Below are 27,655 nucleotides of genomic sequence, written 5' to 3' on the forward strand. Positions count from 1 at the left end.
TGACAATCAGCAAAATATTTTATTTCTTGCACAAACATTTTGAAAAAGCCAGTAAGTGAATATGCATGATAAGTAATACAAAACAGCTTGTGATTAACCAGCTATAGGGTTGCTCATCAAAAAAAAATCTTTGGGTATGTTTGTCCTCTAGAGATACAAGCAACACCAATGCTTTACTTTAAACTTGCACATATTGCCTGCTCCAAAGACAGATTTAAATTAGTAGTGGGAACACCTCAGTTGTACTCGGAGGATGCAGTACAGTTCTACCGAAGCTCAAGTTTCAGACCGTAAGAAGCACACCTTGACAAATCTCCCAGCAGCAAGGCTACTAAACGTAAAGAAACCTAGAATGAATAATAGTATTATCTTTAATCTTTTCCACCTGTTAAGTGCAGAATACAAGGCTGTACATAGGCACAAAAAGAGGTCCTGCAAATTACAAAGATACATATTACTATGAGGTTATAGTATCAATATTACTTACTCTTTCAGCCAACAGTTTTAGCAACTCCAACAAGATTTTATATTTTTGACAACTTATAGGTAGGACAGCTTCCATCTCAATTGCTGGAAAGTAAAAAATTCTGTATGGAAACATCCACAGTTTAGGTACAAGCTGTTTAAGACCTAGGTACAATCAGCCCAGCACTTTTGGATTTGGCTAGACAGATGAAGTTGCTGTCAGACAAGTTCGATTCTACACATCCTTTTTGGGCAAAATTCTCAATGGAGTTTTACTTGAGCACTGTATGCAGGGTAGAGCCCCCTGCTTAGTAACTTATCAGAGAAATAAATGTACAAAAAGAGAGACTAATATTTAAATGAGTATTACTTTAAATTGAGTAGTTTTTGCTAGTGGGATTTTAGTACACCTAGAGATTTGCAAGTGAAATCCCAGCAGGAGCAGTTCTGAAAAATAGTCAAATCTACAGAGTTTCTACACCCCCCCCTCCCCACTAGTCTAGCACCTTCAGCTCTTTAAATAAAAATAACTGCTTCAACATTCTATATTTAAAAGCCCCTGCCTTCAGGAATTAATCTCAGGTCCTTGGGAGGGGAATGGCTAGTGAAGGGGATCAGCTGGAAAAGTTTTGCTTTAAGTGAGGTCAGTCCAAAATACAACTGGAAATTATGTTCCTAGTATGTGTATTTATGTTTGACATCTTACAACATATCTGTCATAACCAGTAAACCACCAGATTTCACCTCTGCAAGGTGAGTGTGTAAGAGGCAGCCACTGTTGACCCGCCTACTGTAAAAGCTTTGAGATCATTAAGATTTGGCAATAGTAAGGTAAATAAAAGGTGTACTTCCCATACATGGCCATAGTTCATACCACGTATGCTATCCAATATACACAGTGTTGGGAAGTAACTAGTTACCACTGTGGTTACAGTGCTAAGCAATGTAACGGACCTCTTCATTCCCCTAAAAATTATGCTTTGCTGCTGAAAATTGACATTGAATGTAGTCAATGAGTCTCTCTGAAGAATGTGTTAAGGAAAGCATCATACATCACTACCCACCTGCAACCTGGTTAAATTGTTTGTTTTTAGTGTTGTGCCAAAATTTGGCACAACACTAAAAACAGTCAAAATTAAAATTTGAGTCTAAAATGGATGGCTTGTCTTCCAAACTCATTAAGAAATCTAAGTGATTATAATCTAAATGTAGCTTCCCAGCACTGTACACCAGCCACCTGTGTGTGTACTTTGTCTTGTTCCCTGTTAACTAGATGCTTTTCCTTACATCAGCTTTCTTTCCGCACTACAGCACAGCTAACTCTTCTTTAGTAGGCGAATCTCATGTCCTTGGTGTATCCCAGTTTGTCCAGGTTAGGTAAGCAAGCATACTGGATCATTGGAGGAGGGCCGCACATGAGGATCAGAACATCATCTTGAGGAGGGGGCATGTGTTCTCTGAGCAGGTCTTGACTCACAAATCCCTGGCTATAATCCCAATCTGAATGGAGAGGGGGAAAAAGGTATTTTATTAACAGGCTTTATAACAACACTCACCCTTATTTATTATGGGCCAACCAAGAACAGGGCTCCACTGTGCTAGGAACTTAGACACAGAATAAGAGAATATTTCAGCACCGTGACTGTATTAATACAATGTAAGAGTGTTGAGGATAAATGTATTATCCTCATATTAAAGATGGGGAACTGAAATCGAGGAAGTGATTTACTAAAAGTGGAAGTTTTTGGCAGAGTTGTAAACAGAACCCAAGTTTCCCCTATCACAGTTTAGTACCACATGACCTTCCTTCTTAATTCATTGTTTAAGAAAACACAGGTATTTAGTGTGTTAACCCTTTCATAGAGGGATTCGGGGTTCCCCAGCTTGCTGCTGGCACTGAACACACAAAACTGCTGACCCCAAAAAGGGGAATGAGATTGCCTCTTTGTTCTCCCATATTAGCCAACACATTTAATCCTCAATTCTTGTGTCAATAACGCTCTTTTTTTCCTTTCTTTCTTCAGAATATACTGAAACTAGAGTCAGGAGAGCGGGGGGGGGGGGGGGGGGGCACTTATTCATGTTTGCTGCCAAAGTCAAAGATGAGGACTACACACTAGCATTCTCCTGACCAGTTGCATAGCTTCGGAGGCACTAGCTACCAACCTCCTTCCTACAGAAGTCACCATGTCAGCTCTGAAGGCATCTAGTTGCCTTAACAGGGGATGAAAAAGTTAGAGAGGATTCTAGAATTGTAATCATCAGCACTAGTAATCTGGTGCATTGACAGGGGTGGCATGTTAGTTCTTACTCTCAGGTGCTCTGTCCAACGTGTACCAAAGCTTAAAGCGTTCTGGATGCTGAACCTGAACTTCCTCCAGTTCTGAACGTAACAGGATATCTTTCTCAGTCTGCAAGGAAAGGAAAGGAGTTATACTTTCAATAGAGTCCTTCATCCAGTCTCTTAACTGTAACAAATTAAGCCTCACAAAACTCCTGTGCAGTAGCTATCATCTCAATATTAGAGAGAGAGACACACAAAGTTTAAGATAACTCAATGAGATAGAGACAGAGTCCGAAACAGACCCCAAATTTCTCAGCTTCTTGATCTTTGACAACCACACCTTGTCTCATGAAAAAGAATAAAAATATATTTAGATATTTTTTTTAAAATGACAAAACCACCCCCCACTACATGGTTATTAGATGCAGCACCACAAAACTGAAATACTATATTAACAGTCTTCAGTATCAATTCAGCTTTCAAAAAACCTGGGAAATTACTGCACAACATCACTATAGTATAAATAATGCTTGTAGACTCTGAGGGTAGTTTTTCCATCTCCTTTTCAGCCTCACATTATGAAGCGGTGCTAGTCCCTTCATACTCTACCCAGCCACACAGCAATTTGGCACCAATGACAGTAATATATTGGGGACTGTGGAGGGAGTTTATCAGCACCTGTTGCTGAGAAGGCACCTATTTCTGGATCTAACGTGAAACTGCATCTGTTACAAGAAAGCTATTTCTGGATCTGACTAATAAAAGCAGGCATCTGAATTGGACAATAGAAGACATTTTCAATGATCTAAAAGGGGCTAACAGCATGCAGTGAGATTAGCAGTAAGTATTAAATATGAATGTGTAGAACACCCATGAGGACATAGAAATAATACAAGAGGGTCTACAGTGTTTACAAATATGGGTAGGAAATAAAATGAGATTCTACCTGGGATAATACAAGATATAGACACAATCCTAAACACTGATTAACTGTGAGGGAGAAATCTGGAAAGCAGCAAAAATTAAGGACATTTTATGGGTGACAGCAGACAGAGGAGCTAGGAGTTTGCAACTCAGTGTTACGTTACAATGTGATTTTTGGTTGTGCACAAACAAGAACAGGGAGACAGCAGGCCCTCTGTACACAGTTTTGTTAAGACAATACCTGGAATACAGGGTACCCCAATAGAAATATATTGAAAGGCAGGAGAGAGTTCAAAGAAGAGCAACAAAAGTGATTACGGGTGTGAAGGGCTGAGTACACAGGTAGAGGGGGGGAAAGATCCAAAGGAGCCAGTTATGAAGCACTTAGTGTATGAACTATCCTTAGAATGAGACATTTTATCCTTTAATTGGCTAAATAATGACCAGGCAAGGACATTTTTTTCAAGGGTGTAAAAACCAGGAATGGAGAGGCATTTGGAGTGGTAAAATACTGGGATGAAACAGAAGAGGGAAAATTTAGGCTTAACATCAGAAAAATTTCTAAACAGTCAGATGCATTAGTCTATGGGATCCGCTTCCAAGGGAAATGGGACATCCCTTGGCACATTCAAGTCTAGGCTAGACATAATTCTGATAAATGTACAATAAGGTCAATCCTGTATTGGCAGAGAAGAACTAGATGACCCAACAGGACTTTTCCATCACCAACTTCTACTACTATCATTTCTACAACATTATCTATGATTAAAATAACTTCAGTGGATACAAGATAAAGTTAAAGCACTGAGGATAGTCTGTAACATCATACATGGTCAACCCACACATCTGCTTTTGTTTGGGTTAGTGTAACTTGATACAATGTGCTTAGAGATTTATGCCCAGATTTTCAGAAATACTCAGCACCTACCAACTCCTTCTGAAAACTGGAGTGAGCCCTTTTAAAAAAAAAAAAAATCTGGCTACTTTATTTAGGTGCCTATAATATGACCTTTTGAGAATCTTGCCCTTCATACATTTTGGTACGCGTGGCAGAATGTTATCTGGGTAAGAGTGGCTGGTTTGGTTTAAGAGACAAGTTGTTCATTACCATTGGATGGTGTTTGCTACACCATTTAATTAGGGGATATTTGATTACTAGAACCAAATGGGACTAAGACTTCCTGTCAACTTACATCCCTACCCCTCAGACTGTGGACAGAGATTTGTATTCAAATTAAGCCATCACACTGGACAACATCTACCTCTGTTTCTCCTCTTTTGTATGCCTAATGCTTAGCTCAGCTAGATCATGAAATTCGTAAACAAGGGTTTCCTGTTTTAAAATTGAGAATATTTACCAGCTCTATTACAACCATATTAAGTTTCACTGTATTGATCCTTCACTGGAGTTTTGAAAAGAAAGAGACAGCATGTAGTGGCATAACACTGCAACTTTTCAGAGAAGTTGAAATCTGAAAATGGGGCCTGAGTAGAATATGGCCCCCGACAGATCAGAAAATATCTTTCTGCAGTGCTGGTTCTACAACAAGGAAGCTGCTATTTCGAATTGCATGGCGCACTCTCCCCCATTTTGCAGTTATCGCCTGTTGGGGACAATTAAGTTTAGGTCATATACTGCAACTGTGTTCAGAAATAGTCAGATTAATACTTCCCTACGCAAACCTGGTTCTGTGCCCTGGGGGTATTAATCTTGAAGGAGAGCAAATGATGATGCCGCTAGATGGGGCAGCTTTAAAATTCTGACAAGGGCTCCCCCCCCCCCCAAAAAAAATAAAAGTGCTAAGCACTTCCAGGAAACATACAGAAGAAAGAATTCCTGTCTCAAAACACTTACAGTCTGGATAAGGAACATAACAAGAGGACATAGGAAAAAGCAGAGGGGTTAGATGTCAGGGCAAAAGTTACCAGGCAGTAATGTACAGAATAGTGTGCTTATTGCAATGGCCTCACATGTGGCTGTTTTTATAGTTTCTGTTCATTTTTAGCTTAGGGTTTTATGATACTGAATTGTACCTATGTTCTGTGCTGTCTCAGGAGAGGTTTGCATATACCTGGGTTTTGTTTTTTTAAACTTAAGGACAATTTTAATCCCTTGCCACAAGAAGAAAAGAAGAGTTACCTGATTAGCAAACAGCAGCTGACAAATGGTGGGATCATCTTTGTCCTTCATGATGGCGCGAATGAGCTGCAGCATAGGCGTTATGCCTGAAAAAAAACTGCAATTAAAACTGGCCACCAGCAATACATCTAATAGCCTGGCAGAAACAAGGTGCACAAAGAATGAAACTTCATTCTTACATACCAGTTCCACCTGCGATCATTCCAACGTATTTCACCGTTTTAAGAACAGGTTCAGATTTCTTCTCAGCGCGAATAGCAAACGTGCCTGGAAAAAAGGAGTTAAGACAAATATTAGGGAGTACTCGTGAATGCTAATTTAGACAGAGGACTGGGATCACAAATCCTGAGTTCTAATTCTGATTTATAGTGACCGTCTCAGACCCTAGGCAATCACCTCTCCACTCATTTTCCCATCTGGAAAATGGGGATGTGTCACCTTTTCCTCTCATAAGGCTATTGTGAGGACAAACAGATATGTTTAAAAAGTGCTAACTATTTTAAAAGACGTCAAAAATGAACGCTGCTAATGTATTATAATTAGACAGGATTTTTTGACTCGTTACTCAACATCAAGCTATCATGATTTGCATTTCAGTAATGTCTAGTGGCCCTGGTCAAGGAGCAGGAGCCCAGTCTGACAAGGACCATCCTCCACCTCCCGACAAGATCAACCTGCCCTCAAGAGCTCACAATCCATTCTCTGTATGTAATGACTATTTCTAAGAGACATCTCAATTGTGTGGGGAAGAAACCTGGCTAAAATTAAGTATCTAAACACTAATACAAATCCAGTCCATCAGCAATTATTACACAAAGACCACGCCATTGGGTGGTGTCGAATAAAGTCATGACCAGGTTTTAAAAGAGCCCATGCACAGGTCTCTATGGGCTTCTCTTCACTGTGTGGTGTTTGGTTTGTTTTTTTTAAACCTAGAGTTAATTGATTCCTAATGGCTAGTGTGGACACACCACAAAGATTTGACAGAGGCTACAAACATTTCTGCTTTATCCTAGGAATCAGCCCTAGCTTGGGATAAAGCCCATTTCTTAACCATGACGTTACATGTTTCTGCCTCATTCATAGAGGCCTGGACAAAGTAACCAAATTTAACCATTGTTAACTGTCATGCAGATGGGATCCTAACACAGCTACTGGTTCTTTTGCTAGAAATTGAGTAGAAGTCGGTCAGGCCTGGTCTACACACAGTTTTTGTATCAGTATAACTATGCCAGTTAGGTGTGCTATTTTTTGCCAATATAGTACAATCCCTGCTGTGGGTACAATTACGGTATGTAAAAGTTGCTTTATCCTGGAGTAGCTTATACCAGGCTTACACGAGAAACTTCTGCCAGTATAGCAATGCTGGTTAGGGCTGTGATTTTGGGGCAACATTTCTATGCCAGCAAAAGCCTTAGTGAAACACAGTCATAGTGGCATGAATGTACTTTTGCTGCTATAGTTTATTTCTCTCAGGGAAACACACAAGTTCTACCAGCAAACTCACTCTTGGGAATAGAACTGTGTCTGTACTACCAGCAAACCTCTGTAATGTAGGTAAGATGTGTAGGAAAGGCCACAACCTCTATGGGAAAAAAAGTTAGTAATCACTACTCCTACATTACAATGCATCACAATTACATAAGATTTTCTGTGCTTGTTATTCTGGACACAATATTTCCAAAATCAATCTTGCCTTTTCCCTTGTAGACAAGTAATCCACTGGGCCCTCTGAAGTCAATGGTATCCCCTAATTTCAGGCTTTCTAAATACTGAGACATCTTTCCTCCTTCGGGGAACTTTGGGTGGACCCCTTTAAAATAAATCTGTTAAAAATAAAGATTAAAAGGAACTGTTTCATTAAAAGAGTTAAAACCAAAGACAAGTTTTTGCCTTAATTTTCTGTAATACACAAATTAATATGCCCAAACTCAATAAGCAATGAGACATGGCTGTCAGACAAGCTAAAACAGAGATCTGAGAATCCAAAACAGAGACAGTTCTATTTTAAAGCCAGTTCAACAGGTGAAAATTGTCCTAGGACAGCTTTGTTACACAGGGACAGCCTCAAGATCTGTTAACCTTGGGCCCAATTCTGAGGTACCAAGAGCCTGCAGCTTCCAAGTGAAGGCAATGAGAGTAGCGGGTGTTAAGTACTTCAAGATCAGACCCCTTACCAATAGAGCTATGGGCTTGTCTACATAGGAAAGATATACCAGTATTTACAAGTATAAGCTAAGGTGTGAATTTAAACAAATATAGTTGTACTGGTGTAATTCCCTTCCCCCTGCCCCAGCCACACGCATACACACACTCCTGTATAAGAGGACCTTGTCACTTGAGAAAGGGTTTAAACTAAGCCAAAAAAGCCCTTCTTATACCAGAATAAAAGCAAGGGTCATAATGGTATAACTGATAGAATTTTCCCATGTAGACAAGACCTATGAGTAACATTCCCCTTAGCCATTTATTCAATATTAGAAGACAAGCCTAGGAATGGCAAAGGGGTAACAAACGAGACAAAATGGGAATAAAATCAGAAAGGCTAAAGCACTAAGTGAGTTACACCTAGCAAGGGACATAAAAGAATGTAAGAAGAGGTTCTTTAAATGCACCTCTACCCCAATAGAACGCGACCCAATATAACACGAATTCGGATATAACGTGGTAAAGCAGCGCTCCGGGAGGGCAGGGCTGCGCACTCCGGTGGATCAAAGCAAGTTCGATATAACGCGGTTTCACCTATAACGCGGTAAGATTTTTTGGCTCCTGAGGACGCGTTATATCGGGGTAGAGGTGTACATTAGAAACAAGAGGATGACACAGAAAAGTGTAGGTCCATTACTTAACAGAGAAGGAAGAGCTAATAACTGATGACCTGAGGAAGGCTGATGTGTTTAATACCTATTTTGCTTCAGTCTTCACTAAAAAGGTTAATGGTGACCAGATTCTCAACACAATTAATGTTAACAAGGGGAAGGAGTGCAAGCCAAAACAGGGAAAAGAATATTTAGATAAATTAGATGTATTCAAGTTGGCAGGGCCTATTGAAATTCATCCTAATGTACTTTAGGAACTAGCAGATGCAATCTCAAAACCGTTAGCAATTATCTTTGAGAACTCACTGAGGAGAAGGGAGGTCCCTGAGGACTGAAGGGCAAACATATTACCTATTTAAAATAAGGGGAACAAAGAGGACCTGAAGAATTATAGACTAGTCAGCCTAACTTCAAAACCTGTCAAGATACTAGAACAAATTATTAAACAATGAATATGTAAGCACCTAAACAATAATAGTGTTAAGAAATAGTCAATATGGATTAGTCAAAAACAAATCATGCCATGCCAAGCCTTCTTTGGCAAGGTTACTGGACCAGTGGATAGGAGGGAAGCTGTAGTTCTTGATTTTACTCAGGATTTTGACACAGTTCCAGATGACAGTCTCATAAGCAAACTAGGGAAATGTGGTCTACATGAAATTAATAAGGTGGGTGCATAAATAGTTGAAAGTTCAGATTAGTTATCAATGATTCACTGTCAAACTGGGAGGGAGTATCTAGTGCGGTCCCACAGGTGTCAGTCCTAGATCTGGTACTGGTCAATATTTTCATTAATTAATTGGATTATGGAGTGGAGAGTATGCTTATAAACTCTGCAAATGACACCAAGCTGGAAGGGGTTGCAAACATTTTGGAGGACAGAATTAGAATTCAAAATTATCTTGACAAATCGGAGACTTGGTCTGAAATCAACAAGATGAAATTCACTAAAGACAAGTGCAAAGTACTTCACTTATAAAGGAAAAATCCAGTGCACAACTTCAAAATGGGGGCTAACTGGTAGTACTGCTGAAAAGGATCTGGGGTTTATAGTGGATCACAAATTGGATGAGTCAACAATGTGATACAGTTATGGAAAAGGCTAATATGGGGTGTACTAACAGGGGTGCTAGATAGAAGAAATGGAAATAATTGTCCCACTCTACTTAGCACTGGTGAGGCTTCAGCTGGAATATTGCATCCAATTCTGGGTGCCACACTTTAGGAAAGATGTAGACAAACTGGAGAGAGTCCAGAGGACTCCAGAGCAACAAAAATGATAAAAGGTTTAGAAAACCTGACCTATGAGGAAAGGTTAAAAAAAAATGGGCATGTTTAATCTTGAGAAAAGAAGACTGAGGAGGGACCTGATAACAGTCTTGAAATATATTAAGGGCTGTTATAAAGAGGACTATGATAAACTGTTCTCCATGTCCAGTGAAGGTAGGACAAGACGTACCAGGCTTAATCTGAAGCCAGGGAGATATAGGTAAATTAGTGGGGTGGGGGGGAAACTTTTTAACTATAAGGGTAGTTAAGCTGTGGGATAAGGTTCCAAGGGAGGTTATAGAATTCCCATCACTGGAGGTTTTTAAGAACAGGTTGAACAAACATCTGTCAAGGATAGTCTAGATCTGTGGTTCTCAACCAGGGGTACGCGTACTCCTGGGGGTACGCAGAGGTCTTCCAGCGGGTACATCGACTCATCTAGGTTATTTGCCTAGTTTTACAACAGGCTAAATAAAAAGTACTAGCAAAGCCAGTACAAACTAAAATTTCAGACAATGACTTGTTTAGACTGCTCTACTATACACTGAAATGTAAGTACAATATTTATATTCCAACTGATTTATAATTATATGGTAAAAAATGAGAAAGTCCGCATTTTTTCAGTAATAAAAATACAAAAGTGTCACAGAACACTATGTCTGATTTTGTAAGCAAGTAGTTTTTAAGTGATCTGAAACTTGGGGGTATGCAAGACAAATCAGACTCCTGAAAGGGATACAGCAGTCTGGAAAGGTTGAGAGCCACTTGTCTAGATTTCCTTGGTCCTGCCTCAGCACAAGGGGCTGGACTTGACTTCTCGAGGCCCCTTCTGGCCCTACATTTCTACGATTCGCTTGATAAAACATGTCACCATGTGAGAATGAAACATATAATAGGAAATGAAACTCTGAAGAGAGGCAGCAAAGTAATGTAGTAATTTAACACTAAATTCTATCAGCTTTAGAAAGATTTACTGAATACCTCAACTTGGCTATTGAGAGGGGAAAATTCAGAACATTAGATGATCCCAACTTACCTATATGGATTAAATCTATATTGATTTGCATGCTGAGGTAATGCTGAATGGAAGCCATCAAGCCACAGTAGAGTTAGACATCACGGAATCACACAAGTATTTTTACACCACCATGCTTTTTACTGTAACCTTTAAAGGCTTATAAATAGGCAAGTATTGTTTGGCACAATGATATCCTTACCTTGACAACAAGATCCACATAGCCTTTGTCGTCATCACTGGAGACTGGTGTGTAGGGTCTGATAACCAGATTTCCATTAATCCGTGCAGAAAGATAAATATGCTGTCCTACAAGCAGCAGAAGGAAGAGTAGGTTTATTTTTGAGGGGCTATTCTGAGCAAATTCTCTTTCGCTACGGCTGACAATGACTTGGTGGAAAAGCCAGACTGGGTCCTAAGGTTCTCTTTACCCCTTTGGTCCAGAACAAACAATTTTTCCCTTTTCAGAGTAGCAGCCGTGTTAGTCTGTATCCGCAAAAAGAACAGGAGTACTTGTGGCACCTTAGAGACTAACAAATTTATTAGAGCATAAGCTTTCGTGGGCTACAGCCCACTTCTTCGGATGCATATAGAGTGAAACATATATTGAGGAGATATATATATACACACATACAGAGAGCATGAACAGGTGGGAGTTGTCTTACCAACTCTGAGAGGCCAATTAAGTAAGAGGAAAAAAACTTCTGAAGTGATAATCAAGATAGCTCAGTACAGACAGTTTGATAAGAAGTGTGAGAATACTTACAAGGGGAGATAGATTCAATGTTTGTAATGGCTCAGCCATTCCCAGTCCTTATTCAATCCTGAGTTGATTGTGTCTAATTTGCATATCAATTCCAGCTCAGCAGTCTCTCGGAGTCTGTTTTTTAAGTTTTTCTGTTGTAAGATAGCCAACCGCAGGTCTGTCATTGAATGGCCAGACAGGTTAAAGTGTTCTCCCACTGGTTTTTGAGTATTATGATTCCTGATGTCAGATTTGTGTCCATTAATTCTGTCCGGTTTGGCCAATGTACATGGCAGAGGGGCATTGCTGGCACATGATGGCATATATCACATTGGTAGATGTGCAGGTGAACGAGCCCCTGATGGTATGGCTGATGTGATTAGGCCCTATGATGATGTCACTTGAATAGATATGTGGACAGAGTTGGCATCGGGCTTTGTTACAAGGATAGGTTCCTGGGTCAGTGTTTTTGTTCAGTGATGTGTGGTTGCTGGTAAGTATTTGTTTTAGGTTGGGGGGTTGTCTGTAAGCGAGGACAGGTCTGTCTCCCAAGATCTGTGAGAGTAAAGGATCATCTTTCAGGATAGGTTGTAGATCTCTGATGATGCGCTGGAGAGGTTTTAGTTGGGGGCTGAAGGTGACAGCTAGTGGTGTTCTGTTATTTTCTTTGTTGGGCCTGTCTTGTAGGAGGTGACTTCTGGGTACTCGTCTGGCTCTGTCAATCTGTTTTTTCACTTCAGCAGGTGGGTATTGTAGTTTTAAGAATGCTTGATAGAGATCTTGTAGGTGCTTGTCTCTATCTGAGGGATTGGAGCAAATGCGGTTATATCTTAGAGCTTCGCTGTAGACAATGGATCGTGTAGTGTGTCCTGGATGGAAGCTGGAGGCATGTAGGTAAGTGTAGCGGTCATTAGGTTTCCGGTATAGGGTGGTATTTATGTGACCATCGCTTATTAGCACAGTAGTGTCCAGGAAATGGACCGCTTGTGTGGATTAATCTAGGCTGAGGTTGATGGTGGGATGGAAATTATTGAAATCATGGTGGAATTCCTCACGGGCTTCTTTTCCATGGGTCCAGATGATGAAGAGGTCATCAATGTAGCGCAAGTAGAGTAGGGGCGTTAGGGGACGAGAGCTAAGGAAGCGTTGTTCTAAGTCAGCCATAAAAATGTTGGCATACTGTGGGGCCATGCGGGTACCCATAGCAGTGCCGCTGACTTGAAGGTATATATTGTCCCCAAATGTGAAATAGTTGTGGGTGAGGACAAAGAGAGAGACTGCTGAGCTGGAATTGATATGCAAACTAGACACAATCAACTCAGGACTGTATAAGGACTGGGAATGGCTGAGCCATTACAAACATTGAATCTATCTCCCCTTGTAAGTATTCTCACACTTCTTATCAAACTGTCTGTACTGAGCTATCTTGATTATCACTTCAAAAGTTTTTTTCTCTTACTTAATTGGCCTCTCAGAGTTGGTAAGACAACTCCCACCTGTTCATGCTCTCTGTATGTGTGTATATATATATATATCTCCTCAATATATGTTTCACTCTATATGCATCCGAAGAAGTGGGCTGTAGCCCACGAAAGCTTATGCTCTAATAAATTTTTCCCTTGCTCTCCTGTATTTCCATACCACCTTGCTAGATTTCTTCCTCCAGTGTGCATGAAATCCAGCTGAACCGGCTAAGTGTTCAGCTACACCAGCCTTAGAGAGCAGTTCTCCAACCCGGAGCTCAATCATGTTTGTTATTTACTGTAGCAGCCATACGCATAAGTTTAGATATTATATACTACACACATACACAGACGTGTAAAAGGATGTTCAAGGATGACTCGCACATTCGAGTGTGATTAGCACCTCATTAACACACGTGTCAGTTACACATACCTGAACACAAATGGCTGACATCCAAAAGGCATACTATAAAGATGTCCTAGGTACTCCATATTTAAGGCTGCATTTTGAAGTGCATTTAGAGCAGGAGGGTTTTTTTTATTTTACTTTGCGACTGGAATGAATCAGATGACGTCACAGGGGAAGATACAATAACGTCAGTAGCTTTTAAAATGTTTAAAGTAGTTCTTGCAGCCCATACTGCTTCATAGGTCTGTGACCGGTATAATTAACTAAGCTTTGATTCATGATGATAAAACCAGGCTGCCAATATAAAACATACCAATAGGGAGACCTAGAATGTGCTCTCGAGTTGGAAGGGCAAAGCGAAATCTTCTCGTGTCGTGGCTAATTTCCTGAAATGGGAAAAAAACAAAACCATCACACATCATTGGAAATACTTTGTATTTTGTTGGGTGTTTTCTTTGTTTTGTTTTTAATAGACATGTCAGTCAGGCTGTTTCTAAAAGTTAGTTTCACCCTAATCCACAGATATGTAACAAACTGTTTCAGCACTATGTATTATGCTATAAAATAAGAAGTCAATTTAGCACTGTTTCACTGCTGTATCAAAAGTATACTTTCCACTCAAATTCCTTGAAAGCCTTTCTATTTTCAAGAAATAAGAAATAACATTGATATTTCAATATGTGAGGTCAAAAACTAACAATAAATACCTAAGACAAATGCAACAACAACAAAAAATGGAGAGAAACATTTCAGATTTAACAAAGATCAATAAAAACTAGTTATTTGAAATTTAGTATATAGGCAATAACTTTATAATGCTCTGCACTTGTACAGAACTCCATCCAAACATCTCAATGAGGAGCTAACCAGTTCTTCATTTGTAGTTTAAATTTAGACAAAAGACAAAAAAGAGGAAGTTCAGAAGTTTCAGAAGCCAGAAGTTTCAGAAACAGTTCTCCAACAAAAGACTTACTTTGGGCTATGTTGTAAATCAAATGAATTAGTTATTCTAATTTAGTTTTGGAGCAGAATACTGGAAATAACACTGGTGGGTATAAGAGGGGATTAACAACTATTAAGTTGGTCTCCTTTGTTACATTAGTGGCTTTAAAATATTATATATAAAGTTTCCTTAATTATAATGGGAAAGAACACACACTGCAGATTAGAGCCCTGCTATAAAACTTGGGACCTTATTACTGATTTCAAAATCATTTATCCCCAAATAAATCAAAGCGATTTATTTCTCAAATGTTATGATCATAACTCTTTAAACAGTATAAGTCATGATCATTGGACCAAAGTGACACTTCAGTTTAGATAAAAATATTAAGTGATATGTAATGTATTTGGATGGGGAGAATGAACAAGCACTAATGAGATATTGTTTCATTTTCCCCTTTCCACTCCACCTCATACGCTTTTTGTTTCATTACAGCATACTTAGGGTCTGAACTCTAGTGCTATTGATTACTTTGCAGCCCTTAGATCAGGGGTGGGCAAACTACGGCCCATGGGCCGCATCCGGCCCGTCAACCGTTTTAAGCCGGCTCTTGAGCTCCTGCTAGGGAGCGGGGTCTGGGTCTTGCTGCGCTCCAGCCTGGGAGCGGGGTCATGGGCCGCTCCACGCGGTTCCCGGAAACCGCGGCATGGCTCCCCTCCGGCACTTCAGTGGGAGCTGCAGGGGCGGTGCCTGCGGACGGGGCAGCGTGCAGAGCCACCTGGCTGTGCCTCCATATAGGAGCTGGAGAAGGGACATGCCGCTGCTTCCAGGAGCTGCTTGAGGTAAGTGCCGCTCAAAGCCTGCACCCCTGAGCCTCTCCCCACGCCCCCAACCCCCTGCCCCAGCCATGATCCCCCTCCCACCCGCCAAACCCCTCGATCCCAGCCCGGAGCACACTCCTGCACCCCAAACCCCTCATCCCCAGCCCCACTCCACCCTCTCCTGCCCCAGCCCGGAGCCCCCTCCTGCACCCTGAACTCCTCATTTCTGGCCCCACCCTGGAGCCCGCACCCCCAACCATAGCCTTCACCCCAACCCCAATTTTGTGAGCATTCATGGCCCACCATACAATTTCTATTCCCAGATGTGGCCCTCGGGCCAAAAGTTTGCCCACCCCTGCCTTAGATAAACAAATACTTAGCTCTTCTGTAAAGCATTACATATGAAAGCTCTGCAGAGGTGGGTAGGTATAATTTCCCCCATTTATAGATGAGGAAATTGAAGCACAGCGCTTTTAAGCGAATTGCCCAGGGGCACACAGTAAGACAGTGACAAAGCAGAAAAGAGAAGCCAGGTCTCTCAGTCCAATGCCTCATCCATTGTACCATACAGCTCTACCCCAATATAACGCTGTCCTCGGGAGCCAAAAAAAAAAAATCTTACCACGTTATAGATGAAACCGCGTTATATCGAACTTGCTTTGATCCACCAGAGTGCGCAGCCCCTCCCCCGCCCCGGAGCACTGCTTTACCGCGTTATATCCGAAATCGTGTTATATCAGGGTAGAGGTGTATTACATCTTATTATAAAAGATCCCTATAAAATGTAATAGAACATTCTATCCCTTATATACAATGGTTAAATACCCATAGAAGTGATAGCTATTAAATTAGATATGATTGTAGAATAGTTGCTACAAATAGGTTTCATTCCTATTAAACTCTATAGGACTTTTCCCTAAGGGTTCAATTCAAATCAATTGGACTACTGTTGTTACTAAGGATTTTAGAATCAGACTCTTAGGCTACGTCTACACTACAGACCTTACAGCAGGACCACTGCAGCTGCACTGCTGTAAGGTCTCTCGTGTAGCTGCTCTACGCCAACAGGACAGAGCTCTCCCGTCAGCATAATTAAACCACCCCCACAACGAGCCGCTGTAGTTATGTCTGCAGGAGAGCGTCTCCCGCCAACATAGCGCTGTCCACACCGGCACTTTTGTTGGTGAAATTTATGTCAGACAGGGGTGAGTTTTTTCACACCTCTGACTGACAAAAGTGCTAGTGTAGACATAGCCTATGGGCTTGTCTAAACAAACACTTAGTTCACTGCAAGCTGGGGTGTAAATCTACCGCGCACTAGCCTGCCACACAGTAAGTGTCCATGTGGCCCCTGCTGCCGCACACTGAAAGTTCTGTAATACGCTACAAAGTGAGGCCATGTCTACACTGTGGGCACTACAGTGGCAGAGCTATGGTGCCGCAGCTATGCTATTGTAATACAGACACTTCCTACAGTGATGTAAGGGGTTGCTAGGCTGATAAAAGTGTTCTTCTGTCCATCTAGCCGAGTCCACACTGAGGGTTAGGTCGGCATGACTACAGCACTCAAGGATGTGAATTTTTCACATCCCTGAGTGTCAGAGCTGTGTCGACCTAACTTAAGCATAGGACAGGCCTGAGTCCCGGGGAAGGGACATAACCAATGATAGCAAAAGTTACTGACAGTTGTTGCTCAAGTAGGAAAGTCCTAATAGTTCCACTTAGTGTGAGATGCATTCTGCCTGTGCCAAAGGATTATGGTTTATTTAACCAGGTGTTAAATAGGTATAAAATTAAGATCTGATTGTTCATTACAAGGGAATCCAAACAGGAATCTAGAAAGAATGAAGTGCACTGAACGTTATTTTTGTTATAGTAAACTGCCTTTTCTCTTTATCACCTCATCACTTAACTGGAATGTCACATCAACCACAAAGGTGTCCAAGCATGATAATTTTACTACATCATAAGATAGTTTCTCTTTAGAATCCTGAATGGTTTAAAGACGTCTAAATGCATAATTCTGTTTGCCGAGGCCTCATCTACACTATGAAATCGACCCATAATAAGTATGACTGATGGAAACAGTTGTTAAACCAGGATATAACAATGGTTAGGTGAAACAGTGCTAAACACAGTTGGTCCTTGTTCAACAAATGGACCATGTTCAGCACGCTCTCTTCTGCGTCTGTTAACAACTGTTGTTAAAAGCAACAGAGGGTCCTGTGGCACCTTTAAGACTAACAGAAGTATTGGGAGCATAAGCTTTCGTGGGTAAGAACCTCACCTCTTGCATCTGAAGAAGTGAGGTTCTTACCCACGAAAGCTTATGCTCCCAATACTTCTGTTAGTCTTAAAGGTGCCACAGGACCCTCTGTTGCTTTTTACAGATTCAGACTAACACGGCTACCCCTCTGATACTTAACTGTTGTTAACATTACTATTGGGTAGTGTTGAAAAGGCCCCCATTCACAAAAAAGTGAACGGAATGTAAACAAATGCAATGAAGTTTGTGGGCAGTTTGAAACAATGGCACTCTGACAATGGCGTTAACTGGTATTATTCACTTCAAAGGGGTGATAGTGAAACCTAGTAACAGTTCAGGTTGTAAGTGATTTCACTAACTGATCTAAGCATGCTATAAAGGAGAGGAATTCTTATATTAACAACAGCTGCACAATCTAGTGTAAGAAGCAATGCATTTTGGCATTGGGGTGGGCAAAATCTGCACTGAGCTTCGTAGAGTACTACCACTCCCCTTACCCAGTTCAGCCTTTGGGAAGGAAGGGGAAGAATGACCACAGAAAACACACATGTGCATGGAGTCCACTTAAGAAAAATAGTTCTCTCCCATCAGAAGATATCCTGTAACTAATAAAATTTGTTTTCGAATAAGGGTAGGTTTATACATCAAAAGCTGCAGCGTCTCAGCTGCACTAGTGCACTAGAGTCGCTGTAACTGTTTACTTAAGATGCTACTACACTGATGGGAGAGCTTCTCCCATTGGCATAGTTAATCCATGTCCACAAGAGGCAGTAGCAGCTCTCCAGTCGACATAGTGCTGTCTACACCAGGGGTTAGATTGGTATAATTACATCTCTCAGGGGTGTGGATGTTTCCACAGCCCTGAGCAATGTAGTTATACAGATGTATGTTTGTAGTGCAGGCCTGACCTAAGCTCCATATTCAAACTGAAAATCAACTGTGCAACACACAGCTATATCTTGGAGACTTTTTCAAATAGTGACTGATATTTTTAACCTTGAAACCTTAAGAAGTTCTCATCCAATGCAATTTAACATGTCTTAAAATACTCAGCAGTGCACACAAGAAGTTACATTATTCCCCCTACACACACAAGTGGATTTTGCAACACTGAAGTGTAAATTACAAAGGTCACCGTTCATTTTAGCGAGAAACATTTTTTCATTAAGCTAGTATTTTTCCAAAGCAGCTATAGATTTTCAAACATGTTTCCTGTTTATGTGAGAACTCTTTTTTGAACTCCCATCCACAAAGATACAAACTGTATTACAATACTTGTGACCAGAACTGATCTTAAAATGAGTCTCTTCTCCCCTCTGCCCAACCCCCTGGAAATGAAAAAAGGTTTACACAGAAAAGACAATCAAATCCTGCAGATTTTAGGAATTTAGGGTGACATGTTCCACAGGATAATTCGGAAGAGACCGTCTTTCCCATTTGCCATGCATGGAGACAATGCTAATAAAACAGTATGAGGTTTAGAGTCTATGTTTAAAAAAAATTAGATTCTTACAATACAATGTAAACTTGACAGCATCGGCTAAACTAGGTAAAAAGCATTTATAAATAAGCAGCTCTCTGCTTTGTTTAAATATAAACAGAAACAGAACTCTGCAGCCTTAGAACTTTTACAATTCCCAACAGGGCACAATATTGCTGCAACATTACTCAAGTTGTAGAATGATATGGACATTATATATCTATATGGAAGTGCTGTCAGCGTGCTCAGTGCTGTACAAGTGTGCACTTACTTACCTCTTTGTCAATCAGCCTTAGTGGGTATTTCACTTCAGGGTCCTCCAGGGTAATTGCAGGAGGGGATTTCCCAAAGAGTCTCATGATCAAGCTGATGACTACGCATAATGGGTAGGTCACAATCCTTCCAAGCTGCAACAATGCATAAAGACAAGAATATTAACATCGCCATTTGTTTCAGTGAAGTGATACCATGATGATAATGTCATGTCAGAAACAACCCATGAGACATATCCTCCGTTTCTGCATGCTTATATTATGAACATACAGAAAAAAGTCCATTCAAAGATACCTCATTGCAGTAAGTACAAACACTGGTTTACCATATAAATAATGTGGTGGTTTAGATACACATTTAGTTTGCCTTAGTCTTTCTAGATTCCTAGCACTCAGATATCACAGCATGGAACAGGTTATAGACATGTTGGTAGACAGATTTATTCTGCCTCGTTTTCATGTGTCCAGTTAGTCATTTAGAACAAGCCTTCTCCCTTTGCAGAGGGTCCATGCAAGAGTGGCATAGGCCTCATAGGAGCCCTCTGTGCGGGAACAGATTTTAAACATAGGGCCATATTGTATCATTCTCTACATGGTCTACTCCCACACAGCAGATGGGGTTGTGACGGGTTCCCCTGGGGTGCCACCTGATACTGGGGTACCACTGAGCCCTCTGACCCACCAGCCTGGGCTCCCTCTCACACTGTGCTGCTGTGACAAGTTGTAAAGCCCTCCAAGCTTGCACTTTCACCAGCATTCACACAGGTAGGGACACACCCAGCTGCAGTTACATGCAGTTAACCACCAGCCTCGGACCCCAGAGCAGTACCATACTGCCCTGGTTAACTCTGGCCAGTGTATGGGTTTAACACCTGGTCCGTCTCTCCCTCAATGTGAAGAGGACCATGCGCACTTGTGGTAACCAAGCTGAGATTTTCCCCAGACACCTTAGTCAAACGCACACTGGTTTAGATTAAAGCATAAAAGAAGTTTATTAACTACAAAAGATAGATTTTTAGTGATTATAAGGGATAGCAAACAGATCAAAGCAGATTACCTAGCAATATAAATAATATTATAAATATAAATAATACCTAGCAAAATAAACAAAACATGCAAACTAAGCTTAATCAACGACATAGGTCGGATATGAATAGCAAATCCTCACCCTAAATGATGAGACAAACAGGCTGCAGATTCTTAAAGGGCAAGCTGCACTAAGTTTACAGTTTGGAATCCCCAGGCAGGTGTTCTATTCACAGGCTAAAAATCCCTTTAGCCTTGGTACAGCCCTCCCCCCGTTCAGTCTTTGTTCCTCAGGTGTTTCCAGGAGTCTCTCTGGGGCGGGGAGTCAGTGAAGAACCACAATGATGTCACACCCCTGCCTTAAATAGCTTTTGCATATGGTGGGAACTCTGTTTCAAAGCTTGGTTCCCACGCCAGTCAGTGGAAAAACACTGATATTCCAAGAGGGAGTCCAGTCCCAGCTGACCTGGTCACATGTCCTTGTAGAGTTACAGCAGCCATGAGTCAGAGGCTGTTCCTCAAGAAAGCTCCCTGCCTGCAGAGTTGCCAAGTCTCACAAGATAAGGGAGATAGGCCCTTCCCAGCCAGCCATCTAGACTGAGAGCCTTTTGCCTAGTGGGCATTCCCCAGGTGTAAACACATTTGTAATACAAATATAAAGTCAATATTCCTAACTTCAGATACAAAAATGATACATGCATACAAATAGAATAATCATATTCAGTAAATCATAACCTTTCCAGTGATACCTCTCATGACTTATCTTTTATAAAATACATTATGATTATATCATAGTCATATCATAATAATATCACTGAAGTGTCACAGGAGTAACTGGGGTTCTCCTTGCAGAATTTTCTACACTTTCTTCCCCTGGGGATGGGGAGTGAAAGATTTTGCCCCTCCACCAGAAGGGGCAGGGGATTCAATTTTCTTTTTTCCCCCCCAAATGTTACATAATACTGCATCGGTGCACTACAGCTTCCAGAGGGAATTTAAGACATGACTGAGCATTTTTCACTTTCACTAGCTTATAAAACAAAGTAATTTGATTGGCTGTTTTCAAGTCATAGTGCTATAAATGTGATTGCTATTGAACACTGTAGCAACGCGTGTCAAGAAGCTACTGATTCTGCCATAAATGGTTGTTTATATTAGACCATTTTAAGTTTGTTACGGAGGCATCTGCTGAAAAAAAATTAAATGAAGTTTCTAATGGATCTAAAGCTAACAAGACTATTTACACTTCCATGTTTCTGCAGCACCATTAGATCTCAACTCTGAGGGCTTGTCTACACTTACAGTTCTGCACCAGTGCAGCTGCGCCACTGTAGCACTAAGAGAAGACGCTACCCATGCCGATGAGCTAGCTTCTCCCGTTAGCATGGGTACTTCACCTCCCCAAAAGGCGGTAACAATGTTGATGGGAGAAGCCCTCCCATCAACATAACGCTGTCTACACCAGGAGTTCAGTCAATATAACTGTGTTGCTCTGGGCTGTCTATTTTCCACAACCTTGAGCAACAGTTATTCTGACGTAAATTTATAGTGTAGACCAGGGCTAAGACTGTTCATTAATTGCTGATGCAGCAATAGCAAAAGGCTATATATCATGCACAAAAGGTTACTTTTTATGTTTCATGTCTTGGTGACAGAGATGGACAGAATAATGAATAGAAACTCCGGATTACAGAAGATTTTTGAGGCCAACCAAATTTTAGGCCTAACATAATGTTACATAGGCCCTTTAAAGATGCAGTTATTAATTAGCAAAGGAGCAGCTACAGCTAATTAAATGAGCATAGGATTGGGAATCAGGAGCCAAGGCTCTATTCTCAGCTGTCACTGACATGCTAAGTGACCTCAGGCAAGTCACTTCACCTCTCTGTAAGTCAGTTTCTCCATCTGTAAAACGGAGCTAAATCCACCCCAACTTTGTGAACAACTTTCAGTCCACATATGGCAAGTACTGTAAGTGCAAAATATTATTGTTACTCATTAAATTGTTATATCATATTTACATCTTCATCTGAAGCACATGACAATCACCACTCCTGGAGGCAGGGTGCTGCACTACAGATCTGTCATGGTATGGTAATTGCTACCATTAGTTTTGAGCCACACGACTAATACACTGTCTGCTTCATAAACGCAGAATGGAAGGCACTTTGTTATTTATGGTCAGTTAATGCAAGAGCCTCACAGGATTCTGCTTCAAAGGAAAAATAGAGTAGGGTAGTAGTTCAGATACATTCTGATCCAGCAGCTAAAGACCCATTGTCAGCTGATTGGAAAAACACAGGCTGGTTGCTTTCCAAAATAATTCATCACTCTTCATAAGAAAACAGGCCTGAAATATACTAGCAGGACAAACAATGTTCTGTACTCTCCTAATAGGGCATCAAACAAGACATAAATCAAGATAGCTCCCTTTAAGTCAAAGGAGCTACACCAATTTACATCAGTTGAGTGACTGAGAGAAGGCAAGTTCTCTTGCCAAACATTGCTCTGTCAAGTCTTGCTCTCTGGTAGCTAGGATGTGCCTCGTTAGAGATAAATTATTTCAGAACAGAAGGTTTTATTATTGCAATTAAACATCTTGTTGGGGGAACAAGCGTAAATATTTTATGAAAAGTTCTACTTTTAACAATGGCATTTTACTACAGGACCAGGATCCTCGGCTCCTGCACCGGGGTGTGGTCAGTAGCATACAATGAAATACATTCAGAATTATAGCCTTTAGAACAGTGGTGGGCAATCTGCGGCCCACCAGGGTAAGCTGACTGCGGGACGGGAGACATTTTGCTGACGTTGACATTGTCCAGGAACAGCGAACCCCGGCCAATGGGAGCTGCGCCTGCGGACGGTCAATGTCAGCAATATGTTTCGCGGCCCGCAATCAGCTTACCCTGATGGGCCGCAGGTTGCCCACCACTGCTTTAGAGAGTACATTTTACAGCCAGGAGCTACTGCTACTAGGTTTATCTGGAGGGAGGGCAACACCTGAGAGCAGTGTATCTATCAGGCATATTCTGAGGGAGATAATTTATGGCAAAATACTCGGTCACTGAATTGTAACAAAATGAGAGCAATTAAAAACCTTTCTAGGATAACAGGAGTACTTGTGGCACCTTAGAGACTAACACATTTATTTGAACATAAGCTTTTGTGGGCTACAGCCCACTTCATCGGATGCATGCAGTGGAAAATACAATAGGAAGATTTTATATATATATATATATATATACACACACACACACATATATATATATACACACACACACACATATATATATATACACACACACACACACACAACATGAAACAATGGGTGTTACCATACACACTATAAGGAGAGTGGACACAAATCAGATGTCAAGATTTATAACATTCAAAAACCAGTTGGAGAACACTTCAATCTCCCTGGCCACTCGATTACAGACCTAAAAGTCGGAATATTACAACAAAAACACTTCAAAAACAGACTCCAACCAGAGACTAATGAATTGGAATTAATTTGCAAATTGAACACCAGTAAATTAGGCTTGAATAAAGACGGGGAGTGGATGGGCCATTACACAAAGTAAAACTATTGCCCCATGCTTTTTTCCCCCTCCCCCCACAGTTCCTCACATCTTCTTGTCAATTGCTGGAAATGGACCATTTTCATTACCATTACAAACAGTTCTTTTTCTCTCCTGCTGATAATAACTCACCTTAACTGATCACTCTCCTTATAGTGTGTATGGTAACACCCATTGTTTCATGTTCTCTGTGTGTATATATATATTCCTACTGTATTTTCCACTGCATGCAGCCGATGAAGTGGGCTGTAGCCCACGAAAGCTTATGCTCAAATAAATTTGTTAGTCTCTAAGGTGCCACAAGTACAAAAGTGTTCTTTTTGCGGATACAGACTAAGACGGCTGCTACTCTGAAACCTTTCTAGGAGAGTGTCTTACACCTTCCAGGATGCTCAGCTACTATCTCCCCATCCCAGCCTAGACCCATCTTTTAAGAAAGTTTAATTAGCATGGAGGGGTTGTTTGTTTGTGGTTTTGGAAGGGAGGCGTACATTTTGTCATTGTGCCTTTATCATTTACCCATCTTCCTTCTCTGCCTTTGTGGTCCAGAAGCAACAGTATCTGAAGTTCTATAGTTTATAGCTGCCTCCAGTCTATTCCTGCAGGTCACCCTCAAACACCCACAGTTAGAAATATTTAAGCAGGTGCACTGGAGAAAGGGGGTTGAAACGAGAGGTTTATACAGCTGTTGGAAAAGGGTAATGATGCATGCTAATGACCGTTAACACTTTTCCACACAGACCATCTCTTAACAAGCCACATAACTGTGCAAAAGTCTCAGCCACAGCTGATAGTTCATGGTATCATTTTTTAAAATCAGACCGTGGCAAGGAAAAAGAAACCTGAGAAATAAGCAATATAAATGAATAACAACTTACTTTAATTATTCCATATACAGAGACTTCATTTTAGCATACATACTAGGCCTGTGTACATAATGCACACAAGTAGAATATCACAAGATAATTTCATTTCCTTCCCCCCCAAGTAATCAGTATACAAGTATTAAATATTATCTCTGGAATACATTTGAAATTACCGACACAGATACAGACATCCTTAATGTGCTTGCTTTCAAATCATAAAGCACTCTGATACAGCAGATATGAGCCAGGGTATAAATGCCATCAGAACTTCTTTCCTCCATATCTAGGCCTCTGTACTCAGGCTAAAATGAAGACCCCATTTATGTTCAAGTAGGCCTTCACGAATAGAAGAGGGAGGGTGCTGAACTGTACCTCGAGAGACTATGAGCCAGATTTTCAGTTGATGTAAATGAGCACAGTTCCACTGACAATTTATCACAGCTGAGAACCTAACCCATAAACAAGTGCTGCTTAAACTGACCTATACTGGGAATCTCAATGAAATGAGTGTTTGGAACCAGGAAGAACTCAATGAGAGACAACCATAACACAGATACTATTAAACTGGATTTTTCCCAGGTTAAAAAGTTGTGAGAAAGTCATGCAACTGCTGACAATTGATGGTATTTAAAAGCCCACTTTTGCCTAACGTTTACGTCTGTCAAAAACCTTTCAATAGGAAAATACTTTTAAGAAATAAATTACTTTCATTTTCTGCCAGATTATTTTAAATAAATTCTCTACTTTAAAACTAAGTTGACTGTACATTCTTAGATTTAAAGGGCAACTCATTCACTCACAGAATGGTTTAAAGCATTTGTGCCTCCTCTTCTATGGGGCCTTTACTTACTACTCTGAATTACACTTAAATCAGCAGGGATGCAAGCCCTTATCAATGTGTAGTATATTTAATGTCAGTCTGTTATAACAACCACTCCCATCAGAATGGGAAATAGAGCATGAAACTAATAATATCTTCACAGTGCTAGTGCTATATTCTACTTATAGTTGAACAAGAACTTCTGTTTAAACTTTTTAACTGATTTTTAACAAAGGACAGAAGTGTAGTGCTTCAGACATACATTGGATTTGAATGCACAGGGTTGTGTGTAAGCCAATTTCTTAAGACTCTTCCTTAGCAACATGGCCAGCCAGACCTCCCTCCTGAGCCTCCCTCCACCAGTTATTTGGCTGTATAATCACTGCATTATAAAAATCAATGCATTTTGCACTTTCTGGAGCTACACAGCCCAGCGTACAAGAACTGCACCTTACAAAGCATGTGAAAACTGAAAGTGAGGACACTAGATCCTAGCTGAAAAGCAACCAGCCAGCCGCAAATACTAGGCCTCTGACAGTGTCTTTCTAAAAAATAGGATGTGGGTGTGGTAAGGGCTCTTCTTCAGGCACATTCAATTTGTCAGTTTGCAAGGGATTAAAAAAAAAAATGGTGCTTCTCAACATTTAAGGTCACTAGCTCTTTCAAAACAGACTGTCTATTGTTATCACACACCCACACTTTTTATTGAAGGGTGATGAGAGCAGTTGCATTGCTTTGTAACGCACCTTCTGTATTCTGTTTACTGGATAATGGAAGCTTTAAAATACAGTCAGACCCAAACAAAAAGTAAGTGGCACTATGTCATTTAACGCCAGTGTTTATATATACCCGCAACGTGTTTAAGAGAGGAACTGGGTGGAGGCAAGTTTAGATGCCATAGGCTGGTGACCATCCAGAAAACAGGAATCTGAAATGTTTTTCCACTGACGGTCAAACACGATGAGTCACAAACTCCACCGCACAAGCTTCGGAGCAGCTGATGAGGCCTCTAAGAAAGGCTTTAAGGTTTTTTCCCCTCTTGGCATTGTTAACGGACCATCGCCAAACCCCTTGTAATCCCTGCCTTTGGCTTTTGCAGACAGCAAACCAACTGCAGCCGCTAATCCCGCGGGCAGCAGCTTCCACCCCCCAAGTTATTCTGTTTGCGTTGATGGTCAATAGACCTTGGGAGCGGCACCCCTCTAGATACGGCAACTTGGTGCCACACGCGCGCCCGGAGGGTGGCGGGGGGGCACCTGCACGCAACCAAGGGCTACACCGTGCAGCTCTGCAAAAGGGAGCGCCACCGTGGGGCCCTGTTCCCGGGGGACAAGGGGGAGCAGTGACAGTCTCAGCAAGAGGCCTTGCCGCCTTGCCTCGCCCCATCGCGGAAGAGCCCTGCCCGATCCGAAGGGCTCCAGAGGCTTCAGTGCCACCCCCGCGGAGCACTAGCCCCCCCGGGCTGGAGCAGGCGGCCGCTTACCCTGCTGAGCTGCGCCCCCATGTCTGCACCGGGCTCCCTCTCTGCTGCTGCGCTGAGAAGATCACAGAAGCCTCGAGCCGCGCCGCCCCGCCCTCCCGGCCCAGTGCGCTACAATGTGGCGAGTCTGCGGCGCCTCCAGCGCGCTCCGCCCCGCGCCGTCACCGTCCGCCCCGCCCCTCCCCTCCCCTCCCCTCGGGCCTGCCTCTCCATTGCCGCAGCCCCCTGCCCATCACGCTGGCTGACAGCTCGCCGGGTTCCCCGCGCGCGCGCGCGCGCCACCCTGGCTGGGAGCCGGCCCCCGCTCGCCGCCTGGCTGCGGGAGGGCGCGGGCTGGTTCCCCGTCCCACCCCGGGGCAGGCTCTGGGGTGTGGCTGTGCCCTAGGGAGACGCGCGGAGGGGGAGGGTTCAGGCTGCATGGGGCGGGTAACCCGCAAGCCACCCCGCCCGCCAGGCGGCCTCGCACTGGGGATGAAACCTTTAATTCTCCTTCCCTGGAGCTGGGAGCCGCGGTCACGGGGCGTTGGCTGTGCGTGGTTCTCCAGACAGAAAATGCTGTAGGCG

The 27,655-nt window shown here is 41.9% G+C and overlaps 1 protein-coding gene across 3 annotated transcripts; it reads right to left on the reverse strand.

Moving 5' to 3' along the window:
• On the reverse strand, positions 1–27,219 carry LOC135876473 (NADH-cytochrome b5 reductase 3). 3 transcript variants are annotated; one of them, XM_065401710.1, is made up of 10 exons: positions 27,095–27,219; positions 19,319–19,450; positions 13,847–13,919; positions 11,119–11,225; positions 7,510–7,639; positions 5,997–6,080; positions 5,814–5,899; positions 2,777–2,876; positions 1,753–1,965; positions 1–347 (listed from the first exon to the last, which is right to left on the reverse strand). In XM_065401710.1, exons 1-9 carry the CDS (start codon positions 27,113–27,115, stop codon positions 1,793–1,795), a joined length of 906 nt encoding a protein of 301 aa, XP_065257782.1. In that variant the 5' UTR covers positions 27,116–27,219; the 3' UTR covers positions 1–347; positions 1,753–1,792. The 3 variants fall into 3 exon arrangements, with proteins under 3 accessions (XP_065257782.1, XP_065257790.1, XP_065257774.1); XM_065401718.1 differs by having other exon boundaries at positions 1–432; XM_065401702.1 differs by having other exon boundaries at positions 1–1,965.
• Positions 27,220–27,655: the final 436 nt, after the last annotated feature.

The sequence above is a fragment of the Emys orbicularis genome, chromosome 1, assembly GCF_028017835.1.
Source record: "Emys orbicularis isolate rEmyOrb1 chromosome 1, rEmyOrb1.hap1, whole genome shotgun sequence".
Taxonomy (NCBI): domain Eukaryota; kingdom Metazoa; phylum Chordata; order Testudines; family Emydidae; genus Emys; species Emys orbicularis.

What these genes read in the sequence shown, in the direction of transcription:
- LOC135876473 (XM_065401710.1), bottom strand. Translation starts at nt 27,115, where the DNA reads ATGGGGGCGCAGCTCAGCAGG. An exon ending in AATGATCGCAGGTGGAACTG is followed by an intron (nt 5,900 to 5,996) that starts GTATGTAAGAAT and finishes GTTTTTTTTCAG; the next exon opens with GCATAACGCCTATGCTGCAG. An exon ending in GTTGGACAGAGCACCTGAGA is followed by an intron (nt 1,966 to 2,776) that starts GTAAGAACTAAC and finishes CTCTCCATTCAG; the next exon opens with ATTGGGATTATAGCCAGGGA.